Source organism: Chelon labrosus, assembly GCF_963514085.1.
Source record: "Chelon labrosus genome assembly, chromosome: 11".
NCBI lineage: Eukaryota > Metazoa > Chordata > Actinopteri > Mugiliformes > Mugilidae > Chelon > Chelon labrosus.
Genome location: NC_140344.1, coordinates 19,390,539 through 19,408,211, shown reverse-complemented (window position 1 = coordinate 19,408,211; position 17,673 = coordinate 19,390,539). Strand labels below are relative to the sequence as shown.

The 17,673-nt window shown below is 41.7% G+C and overlaps 1 protein-coding gene across 1 annotated transcript in view; it reads left to right on the top strand.

The window, feature by feature from the left end:
* The first annotated feature begins 332 nt into the window (after positions 1-332).
* The window catches only part of furinb (furin (paired basic amino acid cleaving enzyme) b), a 75,743-nt gene continuing 58,402 nt past the window's right edge, over positions 333-17,673 (top strand). Inside the window, exons 1-2 of the mRNA XM_084555123.1 lie at positions 333-955; positions 6,334-6,615. Coding sequence (XP_084411249.1) covers positions 6,439-6,615 — 177 coding nt within the window. The 5' untranslated portion in view covers positions 333-955; positions 6,334-6,438. The remainder of the gene's footprint in view (positions 956-6,333; positions 6,616-17,673) is intronic.

Here is a 17,673-nt window from a genome sequence, read left to right as displayed (position 1 = left end):
CGGGGGTATGCACAACCACGCGAGCCAGTATGAGAGCTTTGTGTTATGGCCCCCTCTACCGTGCAGTGTGCTGTGTTTTTTCCGTGTGTGTAAGTGCGGAATATATCCACAAGATGGCGGCCACACACTACAGAACAAATCAGCTAACTGGAACAAGTATGCGTGTTTTGCATACAGGCGTTACCCGGAATTAATTTGTAACGATAAAATAATCTTGACAACGGCTGAAAACAAGCATCATTTTAACTTAACCTTATTGTAAGACACAAATTTCCATTTTTATGGAAAATTTATTTTTGTGTTAATCTATAAATTATGCTGTCATCTATCATTCATTTTAAAATCAAATGATTTGCAAATAAAGCTCGGGGCGGTGTAAGAACAGCGATCCGCCTTTTTGCACGACTCCGGTGAAACAAATCAAGCGCACACGATCGCCCGCTCGGCACTAAACGTGACGTATTTCCTGGAGAAAGGGGTTTGTGGCAGTTTGTTGTCATCTCCATCCAATAGTGAACCGTTTTATTGTATTGGCACGTCGCTTCTAATTCTCTCCCTTGTCTTTTTTTTTCTAATTATTATTACGCGTGCGAATTAAGTCCGGTTAGCTCAACAAAGCTACTTGAAATGACTGCAACCCTCAGAAGAAAACCGTTAAATAAATAACTGGGTGCGACGGTTGAAGTTAACTGGCAAAAAATATATAAAAACCATGGTTGCAAGTTGGTGGCGGATGACAAGAAAGACGGGATAGTTGATTTCGGCACTTTTGGGGTGAGGATGGGTGCTTGCGGATAGCGTTTTAACTAATATCCCGGACCGAGTAACGGACCCGAGGTTCGATGTAAAGTTGAAAGTCAAACCGCAGGAGAAAGGGGAGTCTCCGCCCGGAGGGAGAAGAAGAGGATGGAGGAGGCATGACGTCTCGGTCCTCACTGGCATCTGACTTGCTAAGGTAACTATTGCGGCTGGTAACTACTTCATTGTTTTTTTTTTATAAAAATCGCGAGTTTGATTTGTTCAAAGCAGGCAGGGGGGGATGTGGTAGAGTGGGAGGGAACAATAGGAGTGTAATATTTGCGGAACGCATTTCTGTAAGTCTCTGCCAGCGCTGCCAGCTGCCTTCCCCAGTCTTCCCAGTAGTCAGGTGCATCCTCCCCCAGTATGCTCCTTTTTAATTCAGCCTAGGTGGACCTATTTCATTTTTTTGTTTGTTTGTTTTTGTTGTGGGAGACATGCCATAGCGAGAGCCTTGTCCAGCTTTTAACCGAAGCCTCTAAGAAGTTTATTGTTGGTAAGATAAAGACGTGTTTGTTCCAGCTGTTGTATTTATGGTGTTGTTTTCTGCAGCGTTTCTCATTTGACAGTTTAAAGTCAGATTCATGCCCTGCTTTCCATCCTCCTCTGTCCTCTCCTGCGCACACTCTCATACATTACATTCTCTCCCACTTATTCAGCCCGAAGCCATAATAGGGTAAAACCCTCATCAAATACTTTTATCTGTATAAGGTGTGAATTGCTGTAATAAATTTCAGTTAGTTCTGCTTCCCAGGCAAGGCTGGAATGATTCAGACCGAGTTGCTGCGCACTATTTCTCCTCACACTGGCATCAAATACTGCAAATGTGACCGTGTGACGGAAAGCAGTTAGAAAATCAGAGATGGGTCTCATAATATCTTAATTAACCATCTAAATAAACTTTCAGGGATTGGATCTCATACCGTTTTATCGTGAGGTTAACAGTGTTGGTGCAATTCCCACTAGGATCTCAACAGGGAAGGAAGTCAAGGTCACCAGATATTGAGGCAAATTGATTGCTCCAAACATCCTTCTCAATGGGATTACACCACATCAGAGACTGCCCTATAAACTGATCTTTTATACCTCCCTTTGTCAAGCTTACATCTTGCTCAGGCTACTTCTAAAGCCGCTAAAAGGGGCTGTTTTTATGTTTTTGTAGCTAGACGAAGTCAGATTGACTCTTGCCCTTAAACAACAACTTTCCAGCTTCTTCTTAGGAGCACTTGTTTTTATAAGAGGCATAAAATAGAAACTCAGTAGAGGAGAACGAGGCAGGAAGACAAACTTGTCAACAATATAACTCATCTATAAACTAGGGCAGAGAGTGTTGTGTGTGAGGGGAAGTTTAATACGGGGAACCATGCCAAGGCTAAGATGGTTGTTAAAAATTGGGTTGGATCTCTCCGTAGGACATTACTTAAAGAATTGATTATTTCTCCTGGACACAATGCGGCTGCATGAGAGCATTTCCCGAGGCTTTTTTTGTTTTCCCATCTTTGTAACTTGCAGACAATAGGACGGATCAGGCTTTCGCAGTATGTCACAGATGATCTCCATACAGCTGACTTCCAGCTGCCTTCCTGACGGAGCACAGGGCGCCTGTGCGGTACCTCTGATTTTCCAATCACACTTTAAACTTGGAGCAATTTTTCCTCCCCGGAGAGGATACTTGGCTGTCAGTGGTACTTCACAAACACTGCAGCTCGCTTGTGTGCCTTGGTTTGTCTGTAAGAGGGCAGCCCAGAAGCACATGGTGGGTGTTGATTTGGCTGGTGGGCAGCCTGAAATAGAGCTGGACTCCTGCATATGGTCTGTCACAGCTTGGTGTGCCTGTCATTACCAATGGAAATTGCCTGTTCATCCCCTGTCGAGTGCAGATATGTTATTTTGTCACATTATGTTTATCGCATCTCACCAGACTGATAACTGATGCAGAGGAAGTTAACCGAATGCACACAGTCTTTGTCAGATGCATCACATTTGTCCTATTGGATGTGTTTATGAGACAGTAGCCTTCTGCTGTTCACTAAGCAGTTGGGGGTTAAGTGTTTTCTCTGTGCGTAAAGGAAAAGGAAATAGTCAATTTTCTGGTCTCAAATAATGTGTATGACTCAGTGTCATGATATTGATGGTAGAGTTGCATTTGTGTGACTTTTGCTGCTTTAATTACTATTGGAAATAACGACCTAGTCATTCATTAAACATTTTGCTAATCTACAAATACGAAACTCTTATGTCTGAGAGTTATTATTATTTGGCATTATTTTTTTTATGTTTTCCTTTTTGTTAGGATCCGTCAAGTTCGATCAGTCGAGAGCTGTGACGAAAACACTTAACGGTCAAAGATGTGTTACAGTTGAGTGAGAAGGTTTTTAAAACAAGATCACTGCAAGTGTAATGTATGAGAGAACTTAACTTTAAACTTCACATTAAACTGGATTATTGAATTATGATGAATAACTGTCATGAATTATGTAAAAGGTCATATATTCCTTCAAACTATGCAAATGTATATTTGCCAGAACCATCAGCGCTAAAAGCGTTCTGCGATAAGCCAGTTTGGATAGTGGTATATATTTCCAGCTCATGTATCTGTTGGGCTGCAAATTTGATGCACTAAGATCACCCCGTTGTATTGCATAATAAAGCCTACGAGATCAGATAAAGAAAACGTAATACTAATTCTGTTAACAGTATTGATATGACTGTTGTTTATTTTTAATTAGAAAAAGATACTGCTCGACCTTCTTGCGTTGTACTCAGCTTCCAGCAGTCTGCTTCGTGAGTTTTAGTCAGCACAGGATGTTGCCCGGCGTCCTAATGAGGTTATCAAAACAATGATTATTGTGCCACGTTGACGCATTTCTTATCCCACTCCCTCCCGTCTCAGTTGAACAGTGACGAGACGTCAAAGCTGAAATGGGTTGTGTGGTTTGTTTCAGCAACAGAGCAGTTACTCTGCTGGACCCTGAGTAGTCAAGGTGAAGTGGGCTCTTCAGACTCAGCTCGACAGGATTGCTCATTAAGTCTGCTTTACACAGAAGGTCCTGGAAATACAAAATGGCTTTATAGGATCAACCTGTTGTTGCTGTTCTGTTCCAAAAGTGAGGAAGTGTTATTTTAGCGTGCTGCGGGTCAGTCGTCCTCCCCTGCCTTTCCACTGCCTCATTCACTCCATTGTGGTGCTAATCTCAAAAGAAGTTATACAGCTGATCTTGTATTTTCCCTTTAGTTTAGCTTCTAAAGTCTTAGTTCTCTTGTGTTTTGAAGGTTGAAGTTTTATCTCAGTTTTAGGCCTTTGATGTATATTGTAAGAGTAAGCAGCCTCTTGTTAGCGCCTCTCCAGGCAGTGTTTTGAGAGAAGGTGTTTTGGCGTTGTGTTATAATGTGCTCGTTATTTTCCGCAATGCTGTATGGGGGGAGGGAACGCCACACTTCTCTCTCCTCCTCTTTCTCTCTTTCAATCTATCCCTCTCTCTCTCTCTCAGCCATCTCAGTGGCAGCAGACCCCTGCTCCTGTTTTTGTGGCTCCAGCATTGCATCTAATGAGCTCAGAAGAATTGCTCCACAGGAAGAGTGACAGCCCCTGGTCATGTTTCCAGCGCCTCTCCTGCTGCGCTCACAATCACACCCACTCCCAAATGTATCGGTGAATCCACAGATGTATTCAGCAAGCTTCTCCTCTTTGAGTAGTTTGGATGTGTGTAACTCTTTGGAAATGGGATAATTGTTTTTGAAAATGACGGCCGACTGCGGCGTCTACCCCCAGCTGCAAATTGCACACTGCCAGTAGCCTTCAATTAGCATTTGTAGGCTTTAGTTTTTCAAGTCCTCAATACACGGCCAGTAAGCAAAAAGACCCATAGTCACTACGGACAATCAATATTGAGCCACTGACTAGACTTGGAACCTTTTAAGAGGGGATTGTTTTCTGTTTTTCCAAGTGTAAAGGCTGACAAACCTCAGCTCCTTTTCCAAAACTACCAGAAGATTTGGATGGTCTTTGTTGCACTGTTTTTTCCACTTCAGTTTTCAATTATGCACAAACTATGTTACCAGACTGCTCTTAGACACTGCAATCATTTTATCTACAAACATCATATCTCAACATCTCTAAGTCAGTCTAGGAAGATGCTTGTGTCTTGAACACACTTGCACACAAGTGCAACTATGAGAATGGGTGGTCACCACCTTATTTAAAGGTACCTGATGGTGGCACTAGATGATACTTTATGTCCTCTGGGATTCAGTTGTCAGTCCCCAGCCTGATTGGCCGAGTCTGGATATAATAAACAATGCCAGAGTCTTTGCCCGAACACGTTGAAGTCATTCTCGCATGTTGTGGTGGCTCAGCACCATACAACACCACTTCATGTTGTTTTTTTGTTTCTTCTATCGCTATCTCTGGTTAGTAGTTTCCAGTATACCTTGCATCAGACTGGGGTACTCAAATGGAGTTGCCATGTCAAGGAAAAGAAGTACTACCATCCAAATTCCCTTCCTGTTTCTACTAAAACGGTTTATACTGAAAATGTATTTTCTTTGAATTGTTAAACCTCCCACAGAAGCATCAGGATTCACAAGTAACCACCAGGGGTTTTCATGTTTTTTTTTTTCTATTTTTCACTTCATCTTTGCGTAGATTGGACACTAAGAGTACCTCGTATTTCTCCTCAAATCAGTAAGTGGTAATACCATGGATTGACTCACTGAACGGCATTGTGATGGCACGTCAGTGGGATCAGCGCTGAGACCGGACAGGCATTTAGCCTTGCATCTCCCTCCTCTTCATCTTTCTTTGGATGAACTGATATACTTAGCAGAAACCCACACCTTATCTTTCTTCTCACTCTGAGTCAGTTGACTCACATCAAAGCTTTCCTTTTTATGTGTGACTTACAGGCTCCTTTTGAATTACTCAAAGAAGTACAAATCAAAGGCCGGCAGAATGCCCCAGCTTAAAAATCCTTTTTGTTTGAACATCTACTGAAATAATGGTCCTTTCTGTCATGCCTGTTATTTTACTGTTCAATTAAAATAAGTTAAATAGTGCATTTTCATACCTGATAAGTGACTGGTTGAATTTAATATATCCTAAAATTAAGAGCAGTGTCTGAGTGAGAATTTAAATGCCCACTCTATCAGAAGCCTTTCCTCTCTCATTGCCATTAACTGTGTATTGGTTTGCTTGGAGCTGTTCCTGTATTGCAGCCACATGCCTACAGTATATCATTATCATACATTACCATTGCGGGCCAGAAAATGAAGAAGGAAGATTGGAAAATAAATTTGTTTTTTGGGCAGCCAGTTTTGACGTACTGTATATCTTATTCTTTCACATTAAGAAGCTAACCATGGACAGTGAGCCAAGTAAGATGCTTAACAAGGTCTGTGAGATGCGCTGTTAATTTTTGCTGCAGTCTTGAGTTGGTTTTCCGATTGGTATCCGAAGTAGGTAATTCAGGCTTAGGAGTGACCCAGTTAAGAAGGCCATGTTTTGGTTTACAACTTGCTCTGTCCTCTCCTCTCTAGGCCACTGTTCTACTTTGCTGCTGTAAGGTAGGGCAGCCCCACTCTGCCTGGGAAGCAGTGACAGACAGACGGACGGATAGACTGCCCTGTGAAGTTCTCCTTTTAATGGATGCCAGGGTGTCTCTGCTGCTCTTATGGACAGTCCTTGTCCTGCTGACAGCTGAATTGAAATGGATAGATGCTGCGGACGTCTACACCAACGCTTGGGCTGTCCAGATCGATGGAGGACCAGGGGAGGCTGACCGCATCGCCAGGGAACATGGTTTCATCAACCACGGCAATGTAAGTTCAAATTACAATAATAAGTTGTTATTATTACTGTTACTAGACTATCATATAACATTGGCCAAATGTAGCCTATGTGTGTTTACATTAGTCTCTCGTGTATGTGATACCTGTCTATCACCTGAGACTGTACATCAGAGCCACAGAATAGGCTTATGTCTCACTTCCTGCTTCCGGAACGCGGAGTAGGGAAATAGAACTTCCGGTCGTTGCTAGTAACGCTACTGTAACGATAACAACAATGGCAGCCTCCACCCGCAGTTGTTCTTGTAGTGTACCGGGTTGCTCTACATCAGGACGTAGACAGCCATACCTCAGCTTCCACGCTTTCCCGAAGGACGAAACACTCCGCAAGTCTTGGGTGAGATTAATAAGGAGAGATGAGGGACCTTCTTTTAATATTCTCCGGGGCAGCACTTTCGTTTGCAGTTTGCATTTCGACAAGGAGAGCATCTACGTCTCGCAAAGTGGTCGGAAGAAACTTAAACCAAATACTACACCAACCCGGTTTCCCTGGAATAACTGGGGGGATGATCAGCCCCGTCGCCGGTCAGTTTATGACCGTGTTAACACACGCCTAGGGGTAGCGGAGGGCGTTCAGACTGGTGCTGAGTCTGCGGTGGAAGAGGACATACAGTCTGCTAACGTTAGCACTACCGGTTTCGGAGCCACTGAGAAACTAAATATGTATTCCCACCAATGATTGTAAATAAAACAAAATTCGATTAAATCCGAACCACGTCGTCGTAGGTGACTTCAGGCAAGTTACGGAGAGACTTGGTCCAGTGGTATTTATCGGCCTCCGCCATTGTAAAAAGCTAACCGGAAGTGCCGTCTCCCCACTCAGAGACGTTCTTCGATATTCAATTGTTGCGTGACATAGGCCTATGATTGTACATCAGAGCTGAGCATCAGCGACTTAGTAATACATGCCACCTGAGAGCCGTGAAGTTGAATCTGTTGAAAACAAAATGGCTCTAATGGCTATAGGACTATCCAGCTGTGTGCTGATGTGTTTTTTCATCTGTATTGGTTGAAACACACCCCATAACGAAATCCAAATGCTGTGTTACCCAATGAGTGTGGCTACACCAGGCAAGGGGCATTCATGACTTCCTAACACACTGGAAGACAGTTGTGTTTGCAGTCGTGTTTGAAATAGACATGAATAATAAGGCTGGTATTTTAAGGTCTGAAGGTCGCTTGTTAGGCTTAATCATGATGTAGGCACTATAATTTTATTGGCAGTACTCTAGCTTATGTTTTTGGAATTGCCAAGCGCTATTAATTAATTGAGCTGTTGTGTCACACAGTTTGCAGATAGGGCAAGAAAAACATTTGTCAGAAGAGATGAAGAATAGGCAGGAGAGAGAGGCAGAAGTAGAAGTGACTTACTGCTCTTTCAGTGGTGGGTTAGGTCCCTTGAATAATGCTTCCAAGGGTAAGCTTTTTCATATTTGTGCTCAGCACATGACAGAGAGTTGCTATTCGGTCCCCTCTTCCCCTGTTGCTCTACTTGAGAGTGAACTTCATTTGCATGTGTCTTTGAGGAGCTGCCTGAGTGCAGCACACGCCGGTGAACAGCCCTCTGGATTACTTATATGCGTAGGAGGTTCTGCATATTCCTATCCCACCTCCACCCACCTCAAATAAAGAGGATTTTCTAAAAGAGGTGGTTGCAAAATTTATTCAGCGTTTCTTTTTTTTATTTTGTCGAAGATCAAGATTCGTCCAGAGTTCAAATCCACATGTTTTACGTCTCCTGGTTATCCCTGGGAACAACAGCTTAACAGGACTCTAGACAAGATTAGACATGTGTCAGTATTAAATTCTCTTTATCATCAGCCCTGTTATTTTAAATCACGTCCATGTGACTTAATATTGCGCTAGTCTAAGGGACCTGTGTTCCGTTTCAACCTGGAGCTCCTTTAGTATTGATCTGGACACTTGCAGTTGTTTCAGTCTAAATATATTTACTGCAGAATGAAAGGAAGCTTACATTACGTACTATACTGCATCCTAACAGATTATTTTCTGTTAACTGCTTCTCCTAATTCTAGATAGAGAATCAATCAGTAGTCTAAGTGAATTGGGTATTGCAGAGGGATAGTGCTACAGAGTAAAAAGAAGAAGTCTGAAGCAGGAAATCGTTCTTTCTCCCATATCCTCCTTATTTGAACACGTTCCCCTAAAGGAATCACTTTCTTTCTCCTGTTTATCTCTCTTTTCCCCATTTCACCCAACTACAAAGACACTTCAAGTCTCTATTCTGCTTACTATACCTCTGGATTAGTGGGTAAATGTGTGGCTTTATTTTTCCCTTCTGTTAATTAGTGATCGCGTTAAAGGAAGAGATCCTACAATAAGGCATGGGTATAAATCCAACACTCTGTTGCTGAATCTCTGGTAGCACATGGTAAATTGTGAATTTAGTGCACGTGAAGGTAATCTGCTCAGGCTCCACGAAACTCGAAGAGTAGAGTAGAGCCCAGTTGGCCCTGTAAACAACCCTCTCATATCACCCCAGTCAGCCAATCAGTAACTTTCTTTGTTTCTGGTTGTGCATCATCACAGTGAAGTGTCTTTGTGCAGTGTTTTGATGTGTAGGGCAGATATTTAAACAGCGGAGAGTAGAGGGGAAAAAATGGAGATACGGACTGAAACAATTAACATTTTCCAAAAAACACCCATTGTGATAGCTCGATGGCTGTAAGCATGTGTGTGGGAGACACTAGCAAATATAAAAAGAGTATCTAGTGTAGCATGAAAAGCATGAGGGCCGGATGACTGGGAGGTTGAAAATTAGTATTATCCATTGTCTGGAATGAGATTTTGTGGGAGTACATCTTCCGTCGTTGTTTCACAGAGGCACCCAAATATGTTTTATTTCAGTCTCTAGTCCCTGAGTGGGTGCTATGAGAGAATGATGATCTACGGGCTATGCGCAGTATCTGCACCCTGACAGTATAGTGTGGGATCTGTGAGCCTATGGGTTAGGCTTTGTAGGGCTAGGAGCTTAGAGGGGAAACGGCTTAGTCATTTTTCCATCATCCTTGGTGGTTGTTCCACAGCTTCAAGAGAGCAAATAGGCTGATGTATAATCAGGATGCGACTGGATTTTTATCTAATGTGATTATAGGATCATCATGTAACTAATTATTTGTTCACTACACTGCTTATAAATTCCTTATTGTCTTGGTGCAGTTTATGTATTTGCAGATTAATTCATTATCTCTATGCCTAGTTTTGTGTATGCGTGTGTGTTGAATACCAAGATTTAAGTGTAAATGTCACAGAGACATCCCAGTGTGCATCGACATTTTATAAGTTGTCACAGAGCGTTGTTATATCTGTTTCTGTGTAATGTGTTCAATAATGTTTTTTTGTATTTTTTTTTTCCAATACTGCCATGTCTGCGTGGGAGTTCCAGACCAGGGTTTAGAGTTAAATGTCATGCTGTGTTCTGTTTGAGCAGAGTCAGAATCATTGTTATTATGAGGACGGGCAGGCTCTGTGGGCGTTGACGGACTGAGTCTCCCTTTAGTAGACATCTAATGCCAGAGCCTCCCTTCGTCTGTCTTTGTCTTTCTACCTCTCTTTCCACATTGCTCCATCTGGGTCTCCTGGTCTTTGTCTATTTATAGATAACTCACTCATAACACATGGCTATAGTGTAAGCTGAAATAAAGGTTTTGTTATCCAGCTTCCTGCTGTCTGCTCGCTGGTTGTAGCTGAACACGCTCCACTGGCTTTTGTGTTGCAGAGCTAACAGGTCATTTCCAGGTACTGAGCAATTGTTTGATTGCAGTCATCTTGTGTCAACTGATGGTTTTGTATTATTCTTTCAAAATCCAATTTTCCAAACACACAAAAAAACGCTCTGTGCTGGGTGGAATGTAATGCAATCCAAGACCACTGTCCATTACTCTGTCCATATTACCCTGCCAACCGTGTGACGCACCGACCGCTACCAGGCAATTCTCTCTCTTACTTGATTTGATTCTGTGAGCTGTATTTGCATGAAATACAACCAAATAAATTCATCAAAATAAATCTCACTCTCGCTCCTTCCTTTTCTCTCTGTCGTCCACTAATGTGGTGGTTGTGGGTGATGGTCACAGCACATCAGCACTGAGTGCAGGCAGAAATGGCAGCGATGCTTTTTACAAGGGTGTTTGTTCTGTGGGTGAGAAGTGTTTGATTAGTTTCCATCTGAATGTGATTTGTAAAGCGAGCTCTGTCAGAAAAGCTGGTTGTATCGGCCGTGTCATTGCTTTTATCTCGTCTTCATTTGCCTTAAGTGCAATTTGGAGGCTTTTTCTCGTGTATGCGTGGCAGTTCATAGCTTTTCTGTCCCCATTTTAAGGTGATAGTTTCATTAAAGGAACATCAAAAGTGTCTCTCTCTTTCTTTGAGTCTCCATCTCAGTCTGTTCCTGCCGTTTTACTCTCCAGTGCATACCCTTTCAGACATGTTCATATTCTCGCACTTCAACGGTCTAGTCTCACTCTTAAACTAATACTACAATGTTCTGCAACATATATAGACTAGCAATCCCTACACCTGCAGTATTTACTGTCTTCTATTTCCCACGGGACCTTGAAGGAAAAATAGGGAGTGCCTCTCTGAATAAAAGCTGTGAAGTCTTGCCGTTGGTGCTTACGAATCTCAATGGAACGAGTCTGCAGAGCCGCTAGTATTTTATGACGGTACCAAGGGATTATTATAAGAAAGAGTCTAATTGTCTCTCACCAGGAATCCAGGCTGTTTTCTCTCCATCAAGCCATTGTCTCAAAGGTTTCCGCCTGTTTTTTATTTTTAGTAAGTAACTATTTGCCTATGTGATGATTTATCACTTTGGAGGAGTGAAATTTTTAGTGCTGGAAAACTAAATCTCACACTGTCTGATGATGAGTGTAAACAAGCATTCAAAAATTTGGTGGATTTATTCAAATTAGTGGACAAGAATGTTGTTCAAGCCAGTTGAAATAAATCTCTGGAATCCTTTGACTTATTTATATTGAGTTAATTCTAATGGGCAAGATGACTGGTAAGTGTAATACTTTTGATAATAAGCTGTCAACTATGTATATGGTATTTCTGTATTTATTTAGGTTTTTAAGTATTTTAGTAGAAGTATTCACTTTTTACCCATGTGGGGTTAAGAAATATACAACAAGCAGTGTTGCTCTTAGTGTTGGTATTTTCAGCTTGCTAGGTAATACACCCGTAGTGTGTTTGGAATGATTAATTCAGAATATTAAAGATTGATTGGCAGACACTGCCCTAATTCGTATCTTGAAGCACACTTTTATCCTCTGCATCGTTGAACTGCTTGAAATGAGCTTTCAACTCAACTCATTTAAGGAGGAAGACCCAGATTGCCTGTTTTTTTAGTCACAAGTGTCTTGTTTCATTCTTGAGTTCTTTTTTTTTTGCGCTCCGTCTTTCTTTCCTGCCTACTCTCCCACCCGCTCAGTTTAACATTTTTTTTTTTAATAAGATAATTCTCTCCTGTGTAAAATAACCTGTAACCTAGAGACAATGCATACAGCAACATGCTCATTCGGCTCATTGAAGCGTACCGCAAGACATACTCCTAATAAAATTGAATCCATGGAATTGAAAAACAGCATCTAAGAGACAGTGTTTAAAGATGATCATTTCTTACCAATCCAATACTCGGCGTTACGAGCATCATTCATGCCACGTCAAACCTGAGTTTGAAATTAAAAGTGGGAGTCAACTTGAACTTGTCATTTTAGTTTGAACTTCATCTTTGCTCAGTGTGCTGAAAAACAGTTGTTAAATAAAAAATTATCATCATGAAACCTTTTTTTATTTAGAAGAATTTTTTCTTTTGTGTAATAGCTTCATAATCCTTGCAAAAACTACGGCCTTTTAACCCTGCCTCGTTCTGAAATCTTTTCAAGAGATGAATTTCGATTAGTGTGTTTAAAAGCGTGACCATAGGTTATAAATCTAAACGGCGTGAGGGAGTTCTGTCAAAAAGTGAATGGATAGGGCAGCAACCTGTGAGGCATTTCGTGAAACAAGCTTGTCAGGCGCTCATACAAACATTACAAAAGGTCTCGCTTGCTGTAATTAAGGAATTAGTTTCTGTATCGGTTTGATTGTCAGAGTTTGCGGTAGAAAACCCGCATTTCTTGGCCAGATGCCTTCAGTGTACAATGTATCTAAAGCTGCTTCTGCTCACGACTTCATAGTCATACTGTAAAGCTCTTGTGGCTGTCTGTAAGCTGGCACACCATCAACCTGCTCTGGCATTAGGTTGCCATGGAGAAAATTGCCAGTATATTATTTCCAGCAGATTGACTCCAGTGTACAAAGAGGGGTGTCATTTTTTCATTGGCGGCACAGCGCCATGTGTTTTCCTACATCTGAAGGCCACAGAAGTCCACTCTCTATTGCAATATGTGGATAATTATCACATTTAAATGAGGTTGTTCAGAAAGTGAAGGTTCTTTTTATGTGCTTGTGTTAATTTTCACCATTCCTTCTTGAATATGTAGTGGTTTGTCATTTTCTCTCCTGTCCTCTTCCTCTCATAAAATGTCCAATATTTCCAGCTTGTTTGCCAGTCTGGTCTCCGGTGAGTCTCCCTTCTTTCCTCTCTACGTTCTGTTCCCTGAACACTATCTCTCTCCTCTTACAATTCCCTCTCATTCCTTTCTTCATCCTCAGTCTTCCACTTTATTTCAGTGTTTACTGATCTGAGTGAAGTGTACCACGTTTTTCCCAAGCTGTCTCTCATTTAAATGCACCACTTCATTATATGGAGCCTGCAGCCACAGACCTTTTAGCTGTTTCCAAAAATTGACTTCTAGAATTGCGTTGGTGCTGCGCCAGAGAGCCAGAGAAATCATTACTGAAAGGGTTTTAAAAACTATGTTTTATAACTCAAAAATCTTTTACCTGTACAACTCTGACACTAGTTAAGACTACAGGAGTGGTTTAGGTGGATTATTTTAGTGGAAAGGGTAGCTGGATGACTCAGAGAGCAGACAGTATAGATAAAGTGTGTGGAAAAGAATTAAGTCTATTAGGCTTCTCTCTGTTCCTCTGAGATAGAGACCCATCCATGCGTGTGCATTGTCTGCCTTCATTTGAGTCTCTTTTCTTCAGGGAGGGCTTTTTAAAGACTACTCACATTCATAATCTGGCCATTATTGACTTAGGGTGGCTTTGAGTAAGGTGAAGATGGAGCTTTCCTTTTGTAAAGCATTCACTTTTGCACACAGGGAAGAATGTAGGGATACAGTACTGTATAATTCAGGCTCAGCAACAATAGCCAAGACTTTTGATACCTTTCATTCTTCTTCAGCTAAAACATTTCACTCCCACAGATGTTTCCTTGTTACACATACATTCAGTTTATCTATAGCCCGATGCAGTGTGGACAACGTATTGCCTCTGACTCGTGACTACATCAATGAATAATTGTAATGCATAAATCCAGACTTTATTATGTCTGTTGTTTGCTTGCATGACTCATGTGCTTTTATTTACATATTTATGTCGGTGTCTACAATAATTGTCGTTGTGGTTTCCTACGCTTGGGGAAATTTAAAGGGTAAAAACATCTTAACATTAAATAAGAGTACAGCAGCAGATGTTCAGCTCTCTCTGGTATCTCACTGCGGCATGAATTCTTCCAGTACTCACAGACAGGTTTAAGGCTTCAGTTCAGGGAACTGCATTTAATTCCAGCCCATGAGCAGGTATCAACACAAATAAAAAGTTTGCAAGAATCCAGCATGTCAAGCTACTATGTAGAGCTCCTTCTGTTTTAGAATTGAAATAGAAGAACATCAGTTGCGGGGCGGCACGGTGGAATGGTGGTTAGCACTGTTCCGGGTTCAAATCCAGGCCGACTAGGGCTTTTCTGTGTGGACTTTGCATGTTCTCCCTGTGTCTGCGCACAAGAACATTAGCGTACCTTGCAATGCTGGGGATTTGTGAAGACTGCGTGATGGGTTCAACCAAAATAGTAAGTTTGGGCATTTTTGTTTGGGTTGGACAAAGTTAGGATAGCATAGGACATGCAACACTTTCTGGCAGTCTGAACTGACCTTTTTGTCTTAAGTCTGTTAATATTATTTTAAATGTGTAACAAAAAAGGCAACATTGGAAAGTAGGACTGTTCTTCATTTTCTAACAGCACAATTGAGAAAAGATAAATATGTAGTACCACAATGTACTCTTTGTTTAGAACAATATGGAAAATATAAAAATTACAGAATATCACACATGGAGTTATGAAGTGAACAAAAATGTTGTAAATTTTAGATAAGATTAGCCACCTTTTGGTTTGATAACAGCTTTGCAAATTCTTGGCATTCTCTCCAGCAGTTTCATGAAGTCTTCACCTGGAACTTTTCCAACACTCCTGAAGGAGTTTACACATATGCTCAACACTTGTTGGCTGCCTTTCCTTCACTCTGCAGTTCACCTCTCATCCCAAAGCATGTGGAGGTCAGGTCATCTGCACAACTAAGTCATTTTCCTTTTTTTGTTAAATAGCTCTTACGAAACCTGGATGTGTGCCTTGTCACTGCAGAACCTTGTGTGTAGCCAGGCCGGTCTAGTGTTGCCTAGAATTCTGAATAAACTGGTGTTACCAGCAAAGCTCTCCCCACACGATCACACCTCCTCCTCCGTGCTTCACAGTAGGAATCCCACATGTAGATACCATCCATTTTTCTTTGCAAGACACAGTTTCTAAAAACAAACGGCCAAAATGTCCACAGTTTGTGTATCCACCCCTTGTCTTTCTTGGCCAAAGCAGTTCTCTTCTTCTGGTCTACCTCAGTAGTGGTTTCTTTTCAGCAATTTGGCCATGACGTACTGATTGGCTGATTGTGTCTGCCACTTGACCTGTGGGAAGCATTGATGTGGGCTGATGACTGATGATTTCTGTGGCTGATAACTAGTGAACATGTTCTGTGCAGCAGAGATAACTCTTGGACTTCCTTTTTGGGGGCAGTTTTTGAGAGAGCTGGTTTCATCGTGCTGGTTTTTGCCACTGCAGTTGAAGAAACTTTTTTAAAGGTTCCGTAAATTTTCCATACTCACCTTCATGTTTTAAAGTAATGAGGGTCCAGCTTCATTTATATGGTACCAAAAACAATCAAAACTGCCTCAAGGTGTTTTAGAGAATCCAGAGCTTGAAACCCAGAGAGCAAGCAACAAGGCAGTGCTTTCCATTTATTTAGTTAAGTAGTTCTGGTCATAATATGGATTATGATAGTAGTCAAGTAGAGTTATTTACTGTACACGAAACAACTGATGGTGTCTTAGCTGTGCCAAGACACAAATGTAACTGCTCACCATCCCAGGAGACTACCCCATGAAACTGCTTGGGAAACCAGGCATCCCCACCCCATGATTCTTGATGTCAAGGTGTTGACCTGGCCTCCAAATTCCCTAGATCCTAAATGGATCAAGTATCTGTGGGATGCACTGGAACAAGTCTGACCCACAGAGGGACCTCCCTTCAACTCATAGGACCCAAAGGCTCCCACTAACAACACTCTGTTGCCAGATACCACAGGACACCCTCAGAAGGCCCGTGTTCAGTCACTGGTGAGTCAACTGTTTTGGAGGCACAAGGGAGACCTACACAGTATTAGGAAGGTGGTCATAATGTTACGCCTGATCCGTGTGTACAGTATGTAAATGCAGGTCTTGTGTGTGACATTATCTGTACAAGTCCTCAGCTGTTCATGTGTACTCAGAGCAAATGTAACTGTCAAGATGTTAGCCTGGTTATGCAGCTCTTGGGTGTGTGTTACATAATTTGTAAAGTCAATGACATGAGTTTAAAAGGAGGTTGCATGGCGTGCAATCAGATAACTGTTGCTTCAATGTCTCAGGCTTACGAAGTCTGCCACATTCAACTGTCTGCTGACATTTACACTGTACGTTCAGTGGGGAGAAATTGCATCATGAGTGATGCCAAATCAAGGCATCAACCTGCCAAAAAAAAAAACACACAATCCCTCAGGATTCAGCAACAATCGGCATAAAACATTCTGAAATCCAATAATAAGCTGTAATCTCACTCATTTGGTGGGATTGAACCAGTGAAGTTGGCACTGTCATTGCCACTGCTATTACTGACGCTGCTATTGCTGCCTGCCTCTGTCAATAAATGTTATGAGCGCCGCTGCTAATGTCACTCCCGACAGCTACTGCGGTAATGTCACTGTCACTGCTTAAAGTAAAATTTTTGCTGAACCCCATTTAGGCAAAAATAAGTAAAAACATAATGCTTGTCACTGTTGATGTTCTTGGTTGTTGTTGACAATCAGTACACACAAAACTGTTTTGGTTAGTCATGACTGACTCTTATTGACTTCAAGATTTAACTAAGATCACAAGATAAATGGGTGAATTGTGGAGCTCAAGTATTTCAATTAAATAGCTGTCAAGCCAGCAATCCACACACGTACCTATTCATTTGTCTGAGCAAAGCTCCACTGTCTTTGCGCTTCTACTGTAGAGCCTTGGAGCTCATCCTTTATCCTGCCTACAGGTTAAAATCCACTGGCCTTGATGCATCCGCTGGCTCTCCAAATAACCTCCAAGCATTCTACATGGCAACAGCAGGACTGTTCAAGCAATACAGTAGCAACCCACCGAAGTGCAATCATTTGCTGTCATGTACGTCCCGTTTAACATGCTAGATCTATACCTCCACTCTTCCAAGTACAGACAGCGCTGCTCAGCCACGTTTTTTGTTTGTTTGTTTCCACTGTTAATTTAGCAGTCAGATTAGATTTCCCCTCTCCTCCTTTCTTTTTTCACAGGAGTATTCCAGTGAATGTTCCAGTCCTAGTTTTGAGAAAATATTAGAAGTGCAATGGATATAGAGGTATAAATGAAAATAAGAATTAGAAATAAAACAGTACAGTTGTAGGTGAGAGAGATCAGATTAGTGCTCAGCCAGTATTACATACTGTGAGAACCCCTGAACACCTCATTTTATCCCTTCCACCGTGAAACATGAAACAGGAAAGATGGTGCAGCCTG